General features: G+C 38.8%; 1 protein-coding gene across 5 annotated transcripts in view; it reads right to left on the bottom strand.

Annotated features, from left to right (window-relative positions):
- Positions 1–213: 213 nt before the first annotated feature.
- PAX3 (paired box 3) overlaps positions 214–23,053 on the bottom strand; it is an 80,095-nt gene continuing 57,255 nt past the window's right edge. For 4 of the 5 annotated variants that reach the window (XM_069864467.1, XM_069864469.1, XM_069864468.1 and 1 more), the window contains exons 6-9: positions 16,120–16,285; positions 14,839–15,053; positions 2,343–2,589; positions 214–1,811 (exon numbers count right to left, since the gene is read on the bottom strand). In XM_069864467.1, the coding sequence (XP_069720568.1) occupies positions 1,777–1,811; positions 2,343–2,589; positions 14,839–15,053; positions 16,120–16,285 (663 nt within the window). In that variant the 3' untranslated portion in view covers positions 214–1,776. Of the gene's footprint in view, positions 1,812–2,238; positions 2,590–14,838; positions 15,054–16,119; positions 16,286–23,053 lie in introns of those variants that run through there. The other variant, XM_069864466.1, reaches the window with a different exon arrangement.

Raw genomic sequence — 23,053 nt, 5'->3', positions numbered from 1 at the left:
ACACATCAAAGGCACAATGCTTTTCTCTTGTCAGGGACACGTACTACTGGTACCAAGAGCACCTAAAATGTGCATAGTTCATTACCAATCACAGAGATCCAGGTGTCACATCAACTGTACCAGAGAACAGAGGCTGCTGGAGGCACCTGCTGCCCCAGGATGGGTGCAGAAGATGTTTACATAATGAATACAGTTTGTGCTGAAGATAACATGGTTTATTTCTTCATGATATTCAGATTAAAATGTATCAATTCATTTAGCACAATACTACATTTGAGGACAAAAATCATCAGTGCTTTGCAAGTCTTCATAATGTTTATTCATTATAAATAGTAAATATTTACTGAACTTTTTACATGAAAGACGCTTGGGTTTTGTTTTCTTTTTTTGTTGGTTTTTTTAATTAAGTTTTTATTTTTACAACACCTGATGTTGTAGAGGCTGCAACACAAAGATAATATTTCATTTTTCCATCACCCTTAAGACCAATGTGTGAACTAACCTCTGTACTGAACCTAGTCTAACTCACTACTTCATAGTCCTTAATGCTAAAGGGAATGTATTTGTGTTCTGCCTCCCTCTTTGTTCCAAGAATAGAGAGAAATAAATAACACCGCCTTCCATCTTCCTCTCAACATCACAAAACACAAATTTATTGACATTCTAAAATGTCACAATGCAAACTTCTGTAAACCTTGGTTCCTATAATTATATTTTCTATATGGGATATCGCAGTATAATTTAAACAAATGTGTCAAATACAGTTCCATTTCTGTCTATGTCCTGTACATCACTTAAAAAAATGTAAACGTAATAATTTCTTCCTATTGTTTCCTGAAAATTACTTTTAAATCATGATTAGCAAGCTGGATTTTAGTTTTCCAGCAGACTGCAACATTTCTGTCTTTTATCATCAGGAATTATGCACTGCAAAAATAAAAGTACCTGCAAAAATATAGTTCTGATTCTATCTATATGACTTTGGATGATCCCAAAGTTTGTGTGAGGTACACAGTATTGCACATTGCTAGACAGATGTGAAAAATCAGTCATGTTGTTGTTGATTTTTTTCTCCTATGTTTGTTTGAAAAGGTACAACGGACTAGGAAAACTCCACATACAAAAAGGTTAAAATCTGTTTCCATGTTACATAAGATCTTGTTTCTCAGTAAAGCAGAACTTGTAAGTGATATTTATTGACAATATGATAACAAAAGCATGGTAAGGTAACCAATAAGTTGCTCAGGAAGTCTTTCACACTTATCCTAGCTTCCTATGGACTGTGGCATTTCCTTGTGATGACAATATCCAGTGTGTAAAATGAAAGAGGTTCTCCTGCCCTTGCTTTAGAAACAGAGCAGTTTTAAAGTTAGACTAAAATCAGCACTGGATGACAGATGAGTCAGAGTACGCAGAGCTCATCTGCTCTAAATTTCAAAGTGTTCCATTTGTCCCAATCAATGCATATTAATTGCATCAACAAAGAAATGGAATGTTTTGCCAGGCAGTGATATTAACTACTGCCCTGTTTTGTATACCCACCCATAATGAAGCATGTCGCATTTATTTATTCATTATTGCTTTTGGCCTTTGTCTTCTGTATAGCTTTGTCCAAGAGTCTACTAAAAGCTACGACTGAGAGAACATAACAAGCCTGCTTCTCTCAATGCGATTGCCCCAGTTTAGACTGCAGTGTGTTGAGAAGATCCCTCGTATCCAAGCCTTGGAGTGAGACCGGAAAACAAGACCAGCTTTAACTTGAAGTGGACAGTTCATTTATGCAATATCTGGCTTCAGATAATGAAAGGCACCTGCAAAAAAGCAAAAGAAGCTTTTTAAGTTATGCTGTGACAACCTCACAGCATGGGGCCATGCCAACTACAGGTTGACATTGTCATATTTAATACTGATATATCAAAGGAAAAGGACTAATATTTTTATTCCTGGGACAAGTTTGACAAAACTCTGTGTATCTGGGATTATATACTGTAATGATTCTTGAGCTGACCTCATTAAGAACATGTGTTTCCAATAGTGGAATGCCAGTGGTTATTTCATTTTGGACAACCCTTATGTTTTACCTAATGGCAATCAGGTTTCATGTCTCAACAATTAATAACATCAAGATGTTGTTGACATCACTTAAGAAAATAATTATGCAGAAGAAATCTTGCTCGAACAATCTGCTATCTCACCAGCACACTCCGCTTGGCTTCAGAGAGAAGTAGTCATCAGCCGTTAGGATCTCTGCTCATTATTTTCTTTGTTACAGACAGAAAGCACAGACTGTTGGTAAATGGGTACAGTATTGCACTCCACAGGGCAGATGTCTCGATACTCACTTTGTCCATACTGTCCATACTGGTAGCCTGTGACGGGGTCCATGCTGTAAGCCGTGGTACTGTAGGTCGGCGGGCAGTAGGACTGAGATGTAGGCAGGCTGTCTAAACTCTTCATGTGATCTAGCCGCTGACTGCAACTGGCTGAGACGGTGGTGGTGGGCTCCAGGCCCCCAGTTAAAGGGGACAGGGCATAATCAGTTTGGGGCTGATGAGGCACACCACCGTGGTTAGTCAAGAGTCCCATTACCTAAAAGGTAGAATAATATCAAGTTTTAAAATATGTGAAGAACTCTATTGCTTACAGCACTGCAGAAGTTCTCAGATACCTCATTTGCTTTCCTAAAATAGGTAGGCTTAGTATTCAAATTACGCTTTGAGTATCTAATCCAAAGAGCAAGGGGAATTTGGTTGCATCATCCACCAAAATAAAAACTAATGGCTGACAACCAATAAAAAGTGATACCACCAGCAAATAAGAAAAAAACATTTTAAAGACTACTATGATTTTAGAGCCCTTAATCCTCTCATGCTCCAGCTGGGATCTCTGCAGATGTTTATTCCTTGAGGACTTCATAATAAGAGAATAAAAAGCAAGTAGTGGCTCTTTAGGCATGCTGTCCTGCATGATCTACAAAGAAAAGCTGTGAAAAATCTCACACATTTTTTTCCCCCCGCAAAGATCTGCAGTCATTAAAATGGAATTAATTTGGAGTGGATCACAGCAACATCACCAACGGAAATAAGAAAAAATCCCAGCACCCAGAACAGCATAAATATATAGGGAAAGGGCAGAGGAGCCATGATTCCTGCTGCTGCTTGTCCCATGCGCTGGCCTGTGAAGAAATGAAGATAGAAGACTAAAGTGCTAGTCATAACAACAGTTTTCAACCTCATCCTCTGAGTTAAAGGACAAAACAGAAAAGGCATGGTGTTCCAGACTGGCTTCAAGTCGACTGCAACTTCCTTTAAAAGCTGCTTATACACAAACAGTTATGAAATCAGCAATCAAGACTAGTTGAAAAGAGATTACTGAAAAATACGTGCTATTCCCTATGAAATGTCAGCCCTCTAGGCAATCATTTCCAGTAGAAGAGGGGAAAAAAAACTCTCAAAGCACCTATCCTTTCAAGCAGGAGTGAGGGAAACTACAGCGATGGAAGCTACAGTGATAAGCTCTTGTTGTACACAATCCAGTCCCACTATAGGCTGGTGTACGTTTCCTTTCTTGGCACATTGCTAGAGCACATTTTGAAAATAAGTGCAACAGAGTTTCTGACTTCTGCTGGAGTAAGTTGAACTTCAAAGCCTGAGAAATAGTCTACGGCTTGTAATGGGTGGATGAAATACAGCTTCTGCCCAAAAAAGTGTATTCTGGTAATTTACAGGTTGATCTTCCTCCAAAAAGGCATCACAAATGTCTGAAATAAGTTAATGCTTATAAGAACATATCTGTTTCCTAAGGCTCTAGTGTTCCTTCATGACTTGTATTTTTTTTTCCATTGTGAAAGAAAAAGGATTTTTACTCTAGGGAGCTTGTGGTTCCAGTTCTGATTTTTGTTTGTTTAAAAAAATAAATGAAGCAAGCCCCAAGGATCATGATTTAAGTAGGAAGGAAGATCTATCCAGGTCTTACATGTCTGGTAAGGAAAAGACTGAAAGGCACAAGCAGAGTACTTCAAAAGAAATGCTCTGACACCTGCATCAAGAACACAAAAGATCTCTGCATCAGATGAAGACAAGACATCTCATTGGGAAAAAAAGTGCTAAGAAAGAAGTTCCATTACTGCTTACAGCTCTAGACTGTTCATTCCTACTTGAATAAGCAGAAAAACATGAGTTTAACTGATGGTATTTTCTGATTGTTTCACAAACTGAAGTATTAATGCAAAAAGAATTTCAAAATATATCCAAAAACTTCATTTAGATACTTAAATCTTGTAGCTTTTAAGTTAAAAATACAAAGGAAGAATTTTGATTCAGGCTATAAGATATTTTGTATTTAATTCAAATAATCCTTTCAATACATAAAGCCTGTTAAAAGAATTTGAGGTTAATAAAAAAGAAATTTAAAACAGCTCTGGAATCACCACAGATTGAAAAAATCATGTTATTTACACTGCAACCTGCATTTCTTCTCCCAAAATCCTAAAAGCTGAAGTAACTGAGCTCTCAACTTTTTCTTCTAAATATAGGTTACTGAAAAGTATTACAATTTCTAAAGATTATTTTAGGTTATTTTAGTAAGTTTCTCTATTTTAGGAACCACAAATATTTTTTTTTACGTTTGGAAGACAACATGGTCCTGAAAATCTAGCATGCTTAATGATCTGATATTACATCTGCAGAATTCAATATTAGAACCTATGTTCATTTGCGTTATTAGTACTTGTCCTTTAAAATCAGCACTAATAGCCTTAACAGAAAGGAAAGATCCACAACTCCCCCCATAGGGTAACCTAAACATTTCCATTTGAAATTACTACTTTGGAAAATATTTATTTGGCACAAGTGTCACGGTTTTGACTACAGTTTAAACCACACATGGTTTATCAGAAACCTGAAGTAAGCGCACAGGCCTTTTATTCCTGTGATATCAATATTTACAGGGCTTTGCCACATTCTGTTCCAAGTTCAAGAGCAGGAAGAAGGGTCTGGGTTCACATCGCTCTTGCAACCCTGTTGGAGTCCTGATGGCAATCTTCTCTGCATGAGGGTTCTCACATCACATACTGTCTCTACCTGGACTTTTAGGACCAACTGTTGAGTTGGTCAAATGGCTCTTTTGCCAATTGCATATTTTAACTTAACTTTTTTCTGTTTAGTATTTTTAATAGAATAGAGCCCAAGACAATATTCTTTGGACTTTGCAGCAGAAATCGTGAGCTCAAACACTGGGATTGGAGGTCATTTTAGAGCTAGAGATTAGCCTTGAAATTTAAACCTGGACCCAAACGTGGTCTCAAAAGCCACTCAAATGTTGGTAGCATCTATTTTTGGATAGAGATTTATTTATAATCTAATTACTACAATCTAAGGTTATCATTTGATGAGATGTAATTTGAAAATTTGAAATTAACCAGATAATACAAGTCTTTAGGCATCTTTTCATTAAGTGCACATGCACCTAATAGAGACTCTGGAGCAGAACAGCTCTTCTTCTTTAAGGTGCGAAAAACTGAAGTCTTAACAGTAACCATCTTCTCAGAAATATCTTCTTCAGAGGCCTCCAGAATCATCCTGCACTTGATTATTATCTAAATGATTAGATTTTTGGTTGTGTCTGTTTTGAAAGCTATAAGGGAAGTAGCTCCAGGGCAGAAGTCTTTCATATGGTATGTACCATGACCTTATCACCCATACAAGGAATTACAGGAAGGGCATGGCTGACTTTCACCTAATCAATTAGAAAGCCATTGATGGGCCCTGTCTGCAAGCTGCTGAGCACCCTTAGCTTAGGGGTGTACAAGAGAGACACGATGATCTGGATACTGCAACTCAGATCTTCTGTTGGTATGAAATAGTATAGTTTTTACTAGGTAAACCAATCTGGTTGTTTTACAATAATTAAGGAAGAAAATATATGTATTCAATTCACATACCATCAAAATTACTAGAAAATATGTACTTCCCTCATGAACAACTTCGGGCAAGCCAAAGTAGTGATTGTCAGCCTCACAGGTCTGGGTCTCAAAGAGGACAAAAGAACACTCAAGGGCTGATTGAACAGCTAGAACCAGATGCTGTTGTAATTATTCAATTTATTTTAGGAAAGAACTCCTATAAATGCAAAAAAAAAAAATCAGGCTGTTAAGTTTTTGGCTACAGATATTTTGTTCTCATTTTTTTAAAAAACACACAGAGAAATGTTGACGTGTAGCCTTTGAGTTATAAAATAAAGGACAGTATATATAATTTATGAAATAGGTTTTTTTTCGAAAACAAAGGTGCAGTTAGGAATAGGCACAGAGAACACAGTGAACTGCAACAACCAAACTCTAGAGAAAAGTTTTCAGAGAGCACATCCCAAGCAACCCAAAATATCGGTTAAGACAAATCTCTTGCTGGTGGGGTCAGCACAGCATTTCAAGCTGAGGATATAATCCAGGAAGAGAAACTGGGTGACAAAAGTCTTAAAGATCATAGACGCAACATCTGGTCCATTATCAGCTATTAGAAAACACTTCTATTATCAACAAAATAGAGGCCATTAAACTGAAAAAAGCTTATTTTATGTAAATGAAACATTATGTCTGCTAATGCGGTTGGTATTTTAGGATGTAGGACCTACCATAGGCACAATAAAATTCTCATATGTTTTAATTCATTTACGCATGCCTGCATTTAATATGCTTTGTGACCATGTCTGCAATTAATATGATTTATGAGAAAAGAACATGTGCAATATTTTTGGGTACAGTGATACATTTTTTTTCCTCCTTCTGTGAATGAAAGATTTAACGAAACAGCTCAAGGAAAATTGTTGGCAGTTAACGTATTAAGTTGAACTGACAGAATCACTAGTAAACTTTAGCAGAGTTAATGATATCCTCTTATCTGACCCTGACACATTTGCGGCATGTAATTTACAGAAGCTCTGTCCAGGGAATCTTGACAAATGCTCCTAACAATGTCAGGGCAATGTTCCATTCTAATGTAAAACAGATGTGGGTCAGATACCCTCATTCATCACTAACACTGAAAATTTCAAACTCCTTCCGAGATGAATGGCATTACCTGCTGTTAACAATTTTCGCTGTAGAAAAACCTCTCAAAAACAAAATATTGCACAAGAAAGAACACAAAAAGGATGGTGCTAATGCATTAGAATGAGGGATTGTAGAAGATAAATTAAAATTAATTACCAACGTGGATCTATACCTACAGGATCCTACAACCAAATTGCTGGTTATATATGACTTTCTGCCAAATCCATGAAGAAATCCAACAGAAAGTGTTTTCATGCCAAATGGCAAGCACTGGGAACCATATACTTGGTTAAAGAAAACAGGAGCAAATACACTGACTTTGAACATCTGATGATCTGACCTTCGGCATACTCCTATCAAATGAGACCTCATACCGATTTCACACCACTAGACATCAGTGGTACCTCCACTGAAATTAGAGAAGGTGCACTGGTGTACATTTAGGGTAATTAAGAGGATAACTTGATCCTCTGTGAATTATATTTTTATCTACAGGCAATTACTAATGTTCACAACATGTTCATGGTCTGTCACTGAACTTGTGCCTTCTCTCAGGTGCTAGATCATGGAGTCACAGGGCTAGATAATGTTAGAGAAGCTAATTATCTAGCTTCTGCTTGTACAGAGAAGCTTTTAAAATGTCAAGACAACTGAAAAAGTAAAACAGAAAGCCCAAAGAGGAATATATGTTCACAAATTTTATATATGTATGAATATAAATGTACATATATATAAAATTTAAAATCTCAAAACCTTTCAGGCATACTCAGAGACTGTAGACGCATGAGTTTAAATGCGTAAATATGGCAATATTACATACAACAATTCATAAGAAATCTAAATTTCATAGAAACGTAGAATCGTTGAACGCCCCAAGCTGGAAGGAATCCATAAGGATATCGAGTCCAACTCCTATCCTTGCATAGGACAACCCCAACATTCACACTGTGTGTCTAAGGGTTTGGCCAAACAATTCTCAAATATTGTCAGACTTGGCACCATGACTGCTTCCCTGGCGAGATGTTCCAGTGCTCCATCACCCTCTGAGTGAAGAACCTTTTCCTAATATCCAATCTAACCCACCCCAGCACATCCTTCCTACTATTCCCTCAGATTTGAAAGGAGTTTTATTGCCCTTTGAAACTACTTTGCTCTCTGCCTGTAAACTCTTCTCCTCCCACCTTCTACTCAAAACTGAAAAGAAGGGTTCTGGCTATCATGAAAACCAGCCCAGCTGTCTCTAGCTGGACACTCACACATTTTCCCGCCATAACTAAGTCACATAGGTTTGTTCCCTTTGGAAGCAAAACAAACTAAAAACACAATTTTTCATTTTTTTAATTCAAACAGTACTCAAGATTTTTTTACTTGCAGATGGCCAGGGGATAGGAAGTGTAAAGCTTTCACAGAAAGACTCTCACCAAACTCATTGTGTGGCTCTTCGACAGCAGCTATTGCATGATCTACCATCTATATGACTGGATTTACTTGCGGTAAATTTCTACAAATTCCTAGCCATTCAGGTAAAAGCAATGAGTTATCCATAAGCGTGGGGGAAAGAAAAGATGATGGACAAGCATAACTAGAGTAGTCCAACCACTAAGAAAAGGTTTGCTCATGAAGCTCATAAATGCATATGCCAGGGTCTCTTATGTTAGGCTAATCAGCACTGGGGACAAATAAAAGCGTATTTTGCTATTTTGACCAGGGGAAGCCTCTTTGTATTCTTACTCAACACTCAGTCTTTCTTTTAAAAGAAAATTATTACTGACATCTTGGCAAAAATTAAAGTAATAATAAAACAATTCTCTCTAGAGTGGTAGGACATTTTGAAGGAATTTGAGCCCAATATATTTAAAGACAGATATATTGCTTTCTAAGGATTGTTAAGGATCAAATTCTGCTCTCTCCAATCCCGCTGTGATATGTTTTTCACTGAATTGTGTTGTAGAATTTTTAGTACCTTTTCTTAATTCTAAAATATAAAGCATAATTACGGACTTAATTGAACCATCTGTGATTACTCATGAAAAAGCCCTCATCCATGTACCAGTTCTTAATTGAATAAATACGCCAGCATCCAGATTCCTGATGATATTACCATTTTGTAAATTCATTAAAGAAATAGCAGTTCACCAATGCACACTAGTCTTATAATCTATGAAGGGCTCGCTCAAACTTTCACTTGACAAGTGGTTTAAATTCAACCTCTACAAGTAACAAAGGAAAAAGTATTTTAGTGGCTCTAGCAATGCTGAATACTCAGCCTCCATATATTCTATATACTACAGATTATTACAGGGGAAGATAAGTCAATTTATCATGAATGAAAGAGTTAAGAAAACAAAGAAGTTGATATGTTTTTTATAGATCGTGTTATTGTACTCTTACATTTTTGTAAGTAAGATATCTATATTTTTAATTGTATCTCTAAATATTTATTTTCATGAAGTTACAGTAAGTTTGACTGAAGTTCCCAGAAAAGTCCAGGGCATTTTTCTATCTCCATGTAGATTTCTGAGCTGTAAGAGGAGATCTGGTTTTTGAATGCTGAATCCCCCTCCAGCCTTCCTGGCGTGGTGGGGATGGAGGCAGAAATAGGCCCAGAGAAGGAAGTTAAGGTGTGCATTCAAAATGTAAGGTCATCCATTTATTGTTGTTATATTAATATATATGCTATATGATCCATAAATATATATATTTATTTTATTTAAACTATTACAATATTTACAAAATAAATAATAAAGGTTATTATACTTGCACAATAACAATTATGAAACTATCAGATCTCATCTATTTGTACCTACTCCAGAAACAGAAATAATCAAACCCATTGGCTGAACTCTTATTTTTTAAGATAAATGCTCCTAAACAAAAACTCATGTTCATGAAAATGATATCATGTGAAGTAACTTTCTTCCTCACAAAGAAATCCCTGACCTCTGTCTCGTTCTCGGTCATTAAGCAAAGAGCTCTCAAAGCCAAGTTCACTGTGACAAAGATCATGAGCTTCTCATTTTTGTGGACTTGGATCCAAATGAAATGTTTCTGTGGGCAACCAGTTGGACAGTAATTCAACAAAAGCCACAGGGGAAAGTACAATAAATTAATAGTTGCCCTTTTTCCCCCCTCTTGTCCTCCTTAATGAGGGAATGCAAGTTTTTAGCCACTGGTTCCTGTGTTTCCCTTAAAAACAAGACAATACAAACTTATCTAACCAATTCTACAGCTGCCATCAGATCCATACTTTCAGGTTAATAAAAACCGAGTGGTCTCAAAGACTTAAGAGAAGCCAAATGCCTACAATCTATCTCGCCAAAGAGTTACAGGATGATTCTTAAACTCAGGCAGTGAAATGTTTTGACAGTAGAAGAAAGAAAACTTGAAACAGCTTGCGTCTTTACTACTGTTCACAGAAAAGCTTGGTATTTGCTTATCGAGATTATTCCTGAGCTCCAGGTAATGGCATGAGAACTGCAAACTTTGTTAAGATCTTCTATGCAAACATTCAACATTCAATCCACTTCTTATTTTGAAAATGCAGCCTTTATTAAAGCTGCTGGTTTGAGTTGATTATGCTGGAAGATGACAAGAAAGAGGAAAGGGGATTCTAGAGGGCAAGGAGAACAAAAAATTATGTCCAACAGGAGACAGGTTACGCATGTTTGTTCCTTTTTCCAGTAAAAACTTAACACAGAAGTCCTAGTTAAGTCTGGGTGTCCTAAAGGTTAAATACAGGAAGCAAGTGGCCTCGTGGGCAGCGATGCAAGCAGAGTGTTGCCGTTCCACCTGAATCCATGAGCAGATTGAAACAGTACACTTCAAACTCAGCAAACTGCCTGAACCTCCTGGTGTAGGACAAATGCTGCTGCTTTGACACTAATAAAAAGCACATGACGAGGTCGAGGGATGCCCATGTACACCGGAAAAGCCTTTTTCCTTATCTTAAATGAAGCAGTTCAAAATATTGATATCCTGTCTTAAAAACAATCTGCTCTCTAGTAAGACCATACACCTGCAATTGCAAGTCCTGTGCTTCTGCAGTCGCTCTTCTGCATGGTTCCAGGGAGGAACCAGTGGTGATTGTTAGTGCCAGGATCAGAATGGGACATGCCAATTCAGAGGCATGCTTAAGTCCCGTACACATATATTAACACACAAATACGCTACCCCCTAATAATTTTGAGTTAACAAATGTTTGTTAAAAGAAAATGCACTGAGCAACTGAAACCTAATTTGAAAAGGAAATACAATATTCCCATAAATGTATGCATGAAAGCCAAGAAGCTGTGTAACAGGCATAGAAAACATAAAAACAAGCAATTTGCATATATTACACACTAATAATCTCCATTCTGATATTATATTTAAAGAGCTCTGGCTGAGATATCATGCTTGCAGTTTGCTTGCTTTTTCATTAAATACAAACAAGGACGCTACCAGTTCCCTGAGACATTAATCCCTATCTTATTCCTTCAAAAGCCAACTCTTTGCAGGTCTGTAAGACAGAGGTTCTCTCATCACAGCCAAGTGGCTATGAGAAAACCAGATGAACAAGGAGAAAGATCAGCCATGTAGAGGAGATCTGCAGATCTTTTCTTGATGTTGAAACATGCTGCATATTAACAAAGTGGGCCTCTTTCCATTCTCCTATTCATTTAAACAGGAGCAACAACATTTTATTTCTCAGCCTGGAAGTCAGATGTGTTATGGAGCATTCTGCTTCCTAAAACTGACCAGAACATACAGTCAGTCTTCTCCAACTTCCAAGTTCACAGCTAACATGATAAAAATAAAATTACATCACCCCAGCCATCTCCACTGATCCTCTGCCTTTACCCAGTGCTTATCTTAAACAACATATTTGTCCATTATACTCACGAACAAAGTTAGAAAGGAAGCATCCTACATGAAAAATAAAGCTTCCACATGGCTCTGTGTGTGACACCCTCATTTGGAATAAATTGAAGTCAAAGGGAAAAAGGAGGTTTAGGTCTGGTAAGAATATGAAAATGTGAATCTTCATATTAGGTTTTGTTCTGCATGTTCTGAGGTTGTTGGTTTTTTTGGTTTGTTTTTTTTTTTTTTAAATCAGAGAAGATTATTCAGGCTTCAGACAAAGCCCTTGTTCCTGCTAAAGTCACCATAAATTCAGCTTTACACACAGCATACCCGGAGCACTTGCCCGGAAGAGAGACAGTGATGGGTGGTTACAATATGTTAATTGCTCGCACACCCAGATTTATTGTGGTAAAAAAATCCACCAGCTAGTAAAAAGACCCACTTTCCTTCTCATCTAAATTCCATGCACACAGGCAGGGCACTGCAACATGCCCACTCCGCCGGAAAACTCCTGTTTCTCTTTCTTCCCAAGACCCCCAACACAGAACTGGCTTTCAACTTTCCAGCTGCCACCACCTCAGCCACTCGAGCAGCACCAGAGCATCTGTGGGAAGGGACCTGAGGAAGCCTTGTGACACAGCCAGGACGAAGGGGCATTTCACACACAGTAATGTCACAACACACATGACCAACATCCAAGACTGCTCTTTCAGGCATAAAGCAGAATCAGTGTTCTGCTAGAGTCCCACAGTTCATTACATATAATTTACATACTTGAGGCCTTATCACTTCCTTGCATAAACACAATGTCATGTTATGTGTCAAAGTCATCACGTAGGTTCTCAAACTGTTTTGGAGGAGCTGTTGGTAACATTACATGGATTTAGGGCTGGGATTTTTATTTGTTTGATGGAAAGATCTTTATCAGTCAGTGAAGGCAATAATTCAGGTGCCAAGCAGCTGTTCAAAATCTAAATGGGTATAAGTGATTTCCTGTATGCATTCAGTGATGAACACAACATCAGCTTTTGAGTGAACAGCCTTCTCCTAAACCTGTTGGCAGAGGTGCAGGACAGGGCCAGGAGCTCTAAGTGCTGGAGTAGGAAAAAGGTTTCAAAAGGCTAAGGAAAACCGACAAAACCCAGAAATTTCATAGTGTAAAGACAGGGCTGGGTGTAAAGAAGCACAGTAGCTGATTAAAGCAGTCTAAGCTGCTACAGGATCTCCTTTTGATTATATCAAACCTCAAATCAGCAAGACTTTGGGGGAAGGGAACCTGGCCACACTTTTTCCCCCCCTTTGGCCAGACATGACAGGATTTCTTTACTGTTGAGCTCTGTTTCCATGTCACAAGGAACAAGAGCTTTGTGAAAGAGGAAAAAAAAGGTCACATTTTCCACAGCCAGAACTAACATACGTTTAAACTGACACTCGCAACTACTATTGATGGATTAATGCTGAATCTCAGAGAAATTTACTTCAAAATTGTGGAAGCCATGCACACTACGAAACTGGCCATTAAAAAAAAATGAAGCAACTAATACAATATCATGGCTTTTGTTGGAAGCTGCATTTAGAAATCAGAACTCTTCAAAACAAAAACCATTCAAGTCTTGTTGGAAGCACATCTGATTGTTTTTCTGTTGGTATTTTTTTCCTGAGGTTCCAATCCATAAAGTTTTGTAACCCACTCTATGCTATAGGAATCTGTGAAACCTAATTACATTTACTGTTACAAAAAAGGGTTTATGAACTTTTGCCTTTGGGCAAAAATGTTTATTTCATTGCCTTTGTTATTCATTCTTTTCAACTCCAGTGCCTTTGAACTTTTCAGCTGCACAGAGTTATCACCGTCGCACAGGAACCAGGAACTGTACTCCTGAGATGCAAACCACAAGTTGAAGAAAATGAATGAGGCAAAGATATATGAGCCGTTATTTTGGCCACCCTTTGTGCCATTAAAATCTCATTTTCTGCCTGTTAGAATGCCCTCTCCCTGCTCAGGCAGTGGTGATAGTCAGTGATTAGTGTGTAATTGAGTATAATTGTCTTTTCACTTTTCATTTGTGTCATTCTGAGCTTCTCTCTGTTTTTCTAACCACTGAGAGGAAAAAAGGGTAGAAATAAGAAAAAGCTGTTAAAACTCTCACTTTCAGCCCTGAAGAGATTCCCGATAGTAATTATAGATTGCATCCTCTTTGTTACTTCTCAAAATTTAGTGGACATCTCTCTCCAAGTACCTGGAGAAAGCTCTCACTAATAAAATAAACTACCATCAAGCTCTAACTAATAATGCCAGCTTCAGACAGATGCCACATGTAGGAAAATTTAACCAACCTTTTGACACTCAATTATCAAGGCAATTTATTAACATGATTTCTGAAAAAGAGCTCATGCAAATTAGAAAAACAATTATAGTATTCATGCATTTATATATTGCCAAAGACCAGTAATACGCCTAATTTATGTATTTATAACTCGATTATAGCTCATCTCAATGCACAGTGCTCAGCCCTTGGAAGTCTCCTCATACAACTCACCTCTAATTTTCGTGGACTGTTCAGTAAAACCTCGGTGAGGTTATCTTAAAGAGATACTTGATTCATAGAAAAACAACACTATCTACTTTCTGTACCTAGCCACAGATCTTTGGGAAAATAGTGGCACATTATAAACTCCCAACAACTCCATGTAAACATGAAGCCTGCATGACTGCATTATAAATCACTTGAAATTAAATATAAGCTATGACTCTTGATTCAGCCAATAGAAGGAAAAAATAAAAAAATTTTTAAAAAAAGAAGGAAGCTAGCAAACTGAAATCATGTGGCTTGTATAAAGAATACATTATGGTTTAAATTTGGCAATTCATTATACTGTGGCCTGGGGGAATAGACTCTTTGGTTCTGGTATACAGCAAATCCTCTGTCTGAAAACACAGGACTGACCTGAGGTGAAAGGCCATTGCCAATGGCAGGGTTCATGGGATTTGAGGGCCCGGACGGAGGCACAAAGCTGTCTGTATAGCTGGAAAATCCATGCCTGGTGCTGGGAAGGCAATAAGCAGAGCTGCTCTCTGGATTCGAAGGGAGGCTGCTTTGGTGCACAGTGCTTGGAGGGAGAGGCTGAGGTCTGTGGACGGTACTGCTCGGATCAGACACGGCTAGAAGCAAAAGAAACACGTTGGTATATTTTCCTCCCTTTTTCTGGCATAATAAGTTCATTATGTGAAGCTCAACTTGACAGAATTGCATCAGGACCTGCATCTAAGTACTGGTTACATAGAAAGGTAAACCTTTAATATTGCTAGATATTTAAGTAGCTGGTAAGATTACACAAGAATTTTTAAACAGACTGTAAGAATCATAACGACACACACAGTTTTCAGATGGTGGGCAGTAATATGTTTAGCGTACAGACAAACATATATAAAAAACAAAGGAAAAGCCTGATTTACTTAGAAGACTGGTAATAGGCTTTGCCCTCCTGGCCACAGCACAGAAATTCTGCTGTGATTTGTAGTGAACTTCGCAATGGATAGGAGAAGCCCTGGGCTTTGAAAAATCCCGTCAAATAGAACATCCACCAACAGTTAGGATCCAAATCTCAAGGAGGGAACAAGAGTACAGCAATTCATTTTAAAGGATGTCACCTGTAAAGTTTTTATTGAACAGCAAAGTCTAGTGTAGCTAAGATTTGAGGCTGTCTTCCACCCAGCCCCAACAATCCACTGAAGCTCACAGAACATTAAGGCAAATTTTTTCTTACTGAGACTTGCTAATATCTGATGTGCAAAAAGATGGTCCGAGTAGCTGGGGGTTTCCACCATCAAATAAATATTCAGGGTACTTACAGAAGTTTCCTGTGTACCATCACCAAAAACAACAAAATGCAACTGCTGCCTCCTTCCCTGCCAGGCACTCTCAGCAAAGGAGATCAATGCAATAGGAACCATGGACACTACTTCAGCAACGCAGCACCTCTGCCATGCAGGAGACTTATTTCTTTAGCTGGCACCTTTCACATGTGACCAGCCCTTTCCCACAGCAAAACAAACCCAAGTTCTTACATGCTTAAAATAAGCAGGCTTGTAAGGTCTTCATTGACTCAGACCTTGAATTAGCCAACATTCTGTTTTCTACATTAGAGATGAAAATATTTCTGCAATGGATCAACACAGGAAACCCTCAATAATGCTATTTTAACCAAGTACCTGTTGGCTACTGTACCTTGTGGTATGGAGGTGGGTTGGTAGGAGGGTTCGGAGAGTTGGTACGTTGGCAAAGTTGGCATGGCACTGGGTGGAAACCCTCCTGGGATCAGATGGTTGAAAGCCATCAGTTGATTGGCTCCTGCCTGCTTCCTCCATCTAGCACGACGGTTACTAAACCAGACCTACAAATGTTTTAATTAGGAACATTTGATTTTTGCAGATTAACATGGGTGCATAAGAAATAATGTCATCATATTTCAAATGCATTCAGTGCCTGAGAAGAGCGATACAGAAGCTGTACACTGGGCTCGTAGCTCTCGGACAAGAAGGAGCCCTTGGCACATGCTTCCATGGTTCAAAGGACAGAATAGAGGAATTCCAAACTCTAGTTGCCTCTCAAATGCAGCCTCTTCTGAGAAACAAGCTGACTAATGCTTTCAAGCTTTTAATAGCTATCAATCACTGTCCTTATTGTGCCACATTTAATGGTAAAAGGAAAACATCACTCCATTCAATTTAGGTGCCAGCCAAAGCTATTTGATCTGGATTGTATTGTCCTCATATTTAACTTGCTGACAACTTAGTGGCACTGCTTAACACACTGTTGGAAGGCACTTGTATTTATATATCGCAATACTATATTGCCCTAACAATCAACAGAACCTCAAGATTTTAATTTGAAAAATGCAAGCCTTGTGTACAGAAAACACAAATCCCTCCCAGCAAGTTTTCAGGCACTCACATGTGTACAAAACATCTCTTAATATACTTGACATTAACAGTACATCAGAATTTCAGAACTGGATTAGCATTGCAGAATGACTTTGAAATCTGTTCCCGGGACAGGGTACCAAACAGATGGCATTTGGATTAACAGGACATTTAGGCTATAAATCTACTTTCCTTCACGTCATTCTCAGTTGATGTTTTAAGTTTTCCAAGACTTGGATGTCTCTTATTGCCTTTAAGAAAGGAAGAAACAGGACTTCACAAACACAGACATAACGAGTTCCAAAACACATAGGTTAATATTGAGATTATAGTGATTACACATGCTGCAAATCTGCAACCACAGCATGGGTGCCTGGACCCAGTGTGCATCCTCACTACCCTGCCACAGGTATACAGCAATATCTAAGTTATGGAGCTCAAGTCCATGAGGTAGACCACTGCAGAAAAGAAAGACTGTTTAAGATAAGGGGGAGGTACACACATTTTGTAAAGAAGCAGAGTTACTCATAATTGTACACCCTGAAGCAGCTAAAACGATCAGTTGTGGATACTATCAATTAGTACTATTAATTAACTGCGTGCTAGCATCTTACAAGCTACGTCAGCACAGCCTGGAAGGCAATCTGGCCTGAAAGCTACTCAGGTATGTTAGCTGATAAATCACACATAGACATATTTGTAAAAATAAGTTAAGTATCAGATCTGTTACCCTTCCTGCAAGCAGTCCACACTGACACATGAATTGGCCATCACAGACTGGATTTCTAGGTGTAACAGCATTTACAAACCATGAATGGCCCACCCATAAGAGTGTAACAACATTTTGGATTACAGTCTGGGCTTTCTCTCTGCTTGTTATTTCATAGCAGGAGTGGCAGGACTCACTGGGCCATCTGGTTTCTGATGTAGCCCATCTGTCACCATGTAGTTTGATCTGGCTTCATCCTTTTTTCAGAACGAGATGCTCAGTGCACACAGCTGCCTATTCCTTTGGCCACAATATTTACTCCTCAAATACACACTCCCACTCTAGTTCAAAATTTAGGTAAAGATGGTGCTCTGTTCTATCTCAGGAACCCCCTTCGTGTCTTTTTACTGTACATGGTAAGCCTCCCTCTGCCTCCACAGGAGCCATTTCTGAAAGTAGGCACCACCAGGCACCAGCCATTTCTCCACCAGGCACCAGGGTGAAGATGTGAGACCCACAATGAGCAATAGCTGAAGATGGATCTAGATTCAGCAACATTTTTTACTTTCTCATCCTCTAGACATCTATCTCCTTTTTCACCACTGTCCTTACCCTTTGCTTCCCTCACTAACATTTAAGTCTATATTTCTTATGTACTGCTCAGAGGTTCTTCCTACCTGCTTGTCTCCCAAAGCCCACCAGTCTCACAATCCTGTGGCAGCATCTTTTGAAGATGACCAGGGAAGGAAAAAGGGGCAAGACATGCTGAAGAGGAAGAATGAGGCTTTGCTAAAGAGCCAAAGAACATTCAGGAAGGATAATGGAGGTCAGAGAGAGAGCAGGGAACAGAAAACACATGTTGTAATTAGCCTATCCAGGTCATTAACTATTGCCTTCTCCATGACACTCTCCCTTCTTCAGGTCAATAGGGTTATCTCATAATCTTTAAATGCTTTCGGAACAGTGACTGCACTACAATACGTGAGTGGATTTCATTGAGGACTATGAGATCATGTGGTTTTGTTTCCTTTACAGGCAAGCATTTATCTTCAAGCCCTAGAACTTTATTAAAATTAGTCAGATCCCAAACTTTAATTCAGGAGTGAGTGATTTGCATCAATGCCAAGTTTTATGCTTTTATTTACAGGTAGATTTGGGCTCATTTTATAGCTAAGAATTTTTCCAGAACTGCAGATGCCTGTTAAACATCCCTAAAAGGGACACACAAAATGGTATCAAAGAGTATGTAGCAGCCTTGCAATAAACACACTCATGCAGAGCTCTCTTGACACCTGGACCCCATTAAATGAACTGGGACTCTGAAGGGGTGCAGGAACCTGCCTGGGTTGTGCATTACCACTTTGGTTCCACATGACTGAGCCACGCTGAATGGGTGTTACTTGACTGGCACCCATGTACCCTGGTGCTGTCGCAGCTGTAGTGCCAGGCTCATTGGCTCTGGCTACCACCAGCCCATCGGCCGCACTGTGCACCCTCTGCTACTTGCCCAGGCTTCTTTCTTGCTCCAAGCAGCAGGAAGGCAGATGGCACCTAGCAAGCACTGGACTTAGTCCAGAAATAACTCACAAAGCCCCTTGAAAAAATTCAAATCTGCAGAGGAAGCCTCGTTGCCACTAAAACCACACACACTCATCACTAGAGAACAGTAGAGGCACATTAAAAAAAAAACCCAAAACCAAACAACCATAAAAGTTCCCACATCTTTGCAGTTAGCATCAGGGGTCCAATCCACATTGGTATGTGTTTCCCTTTAGTTTTAACAGGATTTGGATCAGCCTTGGTAAAGACACTAAAAACAATTTATCTTTAAAATGACCATAAATCAGCCTTGGTAAAGACACTAAAAACAATTTATCTTTAAAATGACCATAAGTGTGGCCTCATCTTAACCATCACACATTTTTACAAAAGGACACACTGAAGTTCTGTGTCTGTAACACTGGATACTTTAATGCAGTAGTTTTCCTATTGCTACTGTTTACTACCATGGCCTCACTCTTTTCATATGGCTTTAGATTTGTTTTGCAGCCACATATAACTCCCATTTTATACCAGGTAAGTGCAGGTTTTGGACATGTGTGTGACAGAACACAAAGAAGAAATAACATAACAGGAAGACAGGAGAAAAAATACAAATAAAATTAAAAGGCATAGTTAAAAAATTGAAAATCAATTTTGGAAAGTTAAGAAAAAATTAACCTAACTAAATAATTTTAATATTTTATTTACACTTTATGTGAGGTTTATCATAATTAGTCAGATCCCAGACTTTATTCAATAGCAGTAATATGCTGCTCTTTATGTTATCCAAAATGATAAACTTAACTTTTTTTCCTTTAATCTTAGTATTTCACTTAGGCTACATTTGGCTGCCTTAACTTTTTCTTCAGAGTTCAAGACTACTTTTTTTAAATCAGCACATATTGTGAAGTATTCATATGCACTATTACAACTAATTAAGGAAATCTTGAAAAAAATCAATATCAAGCCAAGACTTAAAAATAAATCTGGTCAACACAAGCCAATGTGTCTGCTTAGAAACATATTGTAAACACCCATGGAAATATTTTCTTTTGTCTGTATGTTTTGAACATGATTTAAGCATAATGTCATCTTCCCTTCAGCAAATTTCAACTCCCACCAGCATGGCAAAACCCTCATCTTACGAGTGGCGTTTTTAAATCTAGCAGGTGCCCACAAGATGCTTCTGTTCTCCCACACCCTCCCTTTAATAGGGCAGCGATCTTCATTTGCATGCAGAGGTTCTGGGAGCATAACACAGCCCATGCTGAAGATCACAAGTGTTTGAAGTGCCACCCTGCAGTGGATGTAACAGAAAACCAACTCTAGACTGCCTATGTCTACATAATCTGACAAACTAATGTGTCTTCTGTATTGCCTCCACCAGCAATAACATGAATCTCAGTGGAAGGCAGACCAGCCCTAGTTAGTACTTCAAATCATCACTACCACACCAAATTCCACCATGGAAGAAAAAGCAACAGGTAAGCAAGCTACTCCATTTCAGAGGTTCAAAATATAGTGCTCTCACACAAAGAGTACTGTGCTAAAAGTAGGAATATGATCCACTTTTGTTGGTGTAACATGCAGGAGCTCTAAATTAGGTCAGCATTGCACTTGGTGCTGTGCAAATGCAGACACAAACAGAGCAAACATGGCTGGCCTGAGGGACACAAGCATCCAACAGTGAAGTCTCAGCAGAAACCAAATACATTTCAGTGAGGCTTTGGCTTCCCAATTTGTATGTTACTTTCAGAGATGGAATGTATATTACCTAGATGATTTGGAAACAAAACTGAACCCCACTGTCTGGCCAAAATGTACATCTCAAAAACAGAACTGAAGAGGAAGATATACAGAGCAAAAGGGGAGAAAAATAGTCCTTTAAAGGGTGCAAGTATTGGAGGTTTCAGTTTTTCAAGATTCTGGAACTGGACTGACTGAAAAAGAAATCACTCTGCAATAGAATATAACAATGTATTTTGCCATGGTGTAGAATGGATGAGGTGAAATAGTAGTTTCTTTCCCATCTCTGTTTTCTAATATTTAGATCCTGCTTTTTATTATCATTTTTCCCTTAAGTAGTTTGCAAATGATCATGCCAACATCTTATTTTGTTGATCTCAACAGGATATTCTTTAAAAGATGCATTTTTTCACTTGGGAAATCACTAGTGTAATTAGCCTTGACATTTCAACAGTCCGATCATAAACACAGTGCGCTCTATGTGCTTTTAAGGCAAAAAGATCTCTGATTCAGCAGGGTAAAATAGTCGAGATGTGAATTTTGCAGGAAACCCGTGGATGTTTTCTTAAAAACAGCCTCGACCATCACAAGCATGACTGCCAAAAACATACAAAGTCAAAAGACTGATGTATTGTTAACGGCATTTCTAATTTTAGACAGAGAGGGGTTGGGTTTTTTCCTGCTTTTGCCTTATGATGTTTTTCATGGTAACCATCTCCCCCATCCCCCCCTTCCCCAAAGTCCACAACTAAAATGAAGTCTAAGCATCATGGACCACTAGGCTTCTCAGTGGGTGCACCATCAAGGAATGAATTTAGGGTGTGCCAGAAGGAGTGGGGCTGCCTTTTAAAAGGGGAGGCTGGAGGAGGAACCTCTGCTAATTAGCTGGGCTGCACCAGCACCTACCAAGCAGGTTGCTTACCTTTGCAAAACATAGCAGCGTGACTCCTAAAGACAGCCACAGTGTCTGGTCCCGCAGTCTCTACCAATGGCAGACCTACATTTACACTTTCAGAGTAGTCTGTGCAGGCACTTTCAGCCACTGGTCTGGTGAGAGGATGACACCAGCACTAGCGCCTGTCTGACCCACCTAGGAGTTCATTTAAAGAACAAAAGAGCCAAGGAAGAAAAGGAATAAAACTTTTTTTCTTCCCTTTCCTCTTTTTGCAGTTGGGTGAATTCCTATCCTGGTTCACTGCAGTATCAGATGAACTCCAGGAAGAGCACTACCAGGGACCAAACACAGGAAGAAGAAACAGTAGAAACAGAATTGGTTTTTTAGCAACAACTCATTGGTAAATCATCTTCATTGCAACATTTGCTGGACTCAATGATCCAAAGGTCTTTTCCAACGAAACAATTCTATGATTCTATGGTCTGAACACCCTCAGCCTCACAAGTAATAAGGTGTACTGCATCTGCACAGAGATATACAACAGGTAGGCCTGCTTCTTCACAGCATCCCAAAGCGCTGCTGCCAGCCTGCGGAGAACAACCTGCAGGACCGCCAGTGGGAACACCACAAAGCTGCAGGTTCTCCACCTGTGGTCTGCCAGGAGAGGTTATTTACAGCAACGCCAAGTCATGCTGATAGGGGCACATGGAATTATAAACATGATGGAAATCAAAGTTCTTTTAAAACAAACAAAAGAGTACATATAAAATAAAAAGAAGAAGAAAAACAACAACCACAACAACCACCAGATCAAAAAAAAAACCAGGCTACACCAAAGGGAACAAAGACTTCCAACTACCTCCCTGTGCCGTTCAATGTACTCAATACTCACACATTTGTTTGAAAAGACTTTGCCTCAGTCCTACACAAATACTGAAAAGCTCCACAAAATATTGAGCAATAAGCAAACTGAATTGTGTATTTGTAACTTAAAGCACCACTAATTTGAGCCCTGAGGCAGCATGGACCAGAGGGGGAGAAAAAAAAAAAAAAAAAAGGAAAATCACATCTCTTGTTTCCTTTATGTTTAAAAATGTCTTCTTAGGCCTGCATATGTTTGCAGTAGGTTAATTTACCCATAAGAATTTCTTCTTTATCCTGGGGGCAGGAGAAATCTGCAATTACAGGGTTATCTGCTGCAAGAATGTACATAACATTTTCTTTCTTTATCCTATATATGATGCAAGAGGAACAGCCTCAAGAAAAGGCACTAGAAAGTCTTCACAAACCACATCAGGAATAACTGTAAAAATCTATTGAAAAATCTTAAATGTTCCTGAATCCATC

Source organism: Phaenicophaeus curvirostris, chromosome 10 (assembly GCF_032191515.1).
Source record: "Phaenicophaeus curvirostris isolate KB17595 chromosome 10, BPBGC_Pcur_1.0, whole genome shotgun sequence".
Taxonomy (NCBI): domain Eukaryota; kingdom Metazoa; phylum Chordata; class Aves; order Cuculiformes; family Cuculidae; genus Phaenicophaeus; species Phaenicophaeus curvirostris.
Note: the sequence above shows the minus strand (reverse complement) of the source record. Positions and strands in the feature narration are given on the sequence as shown.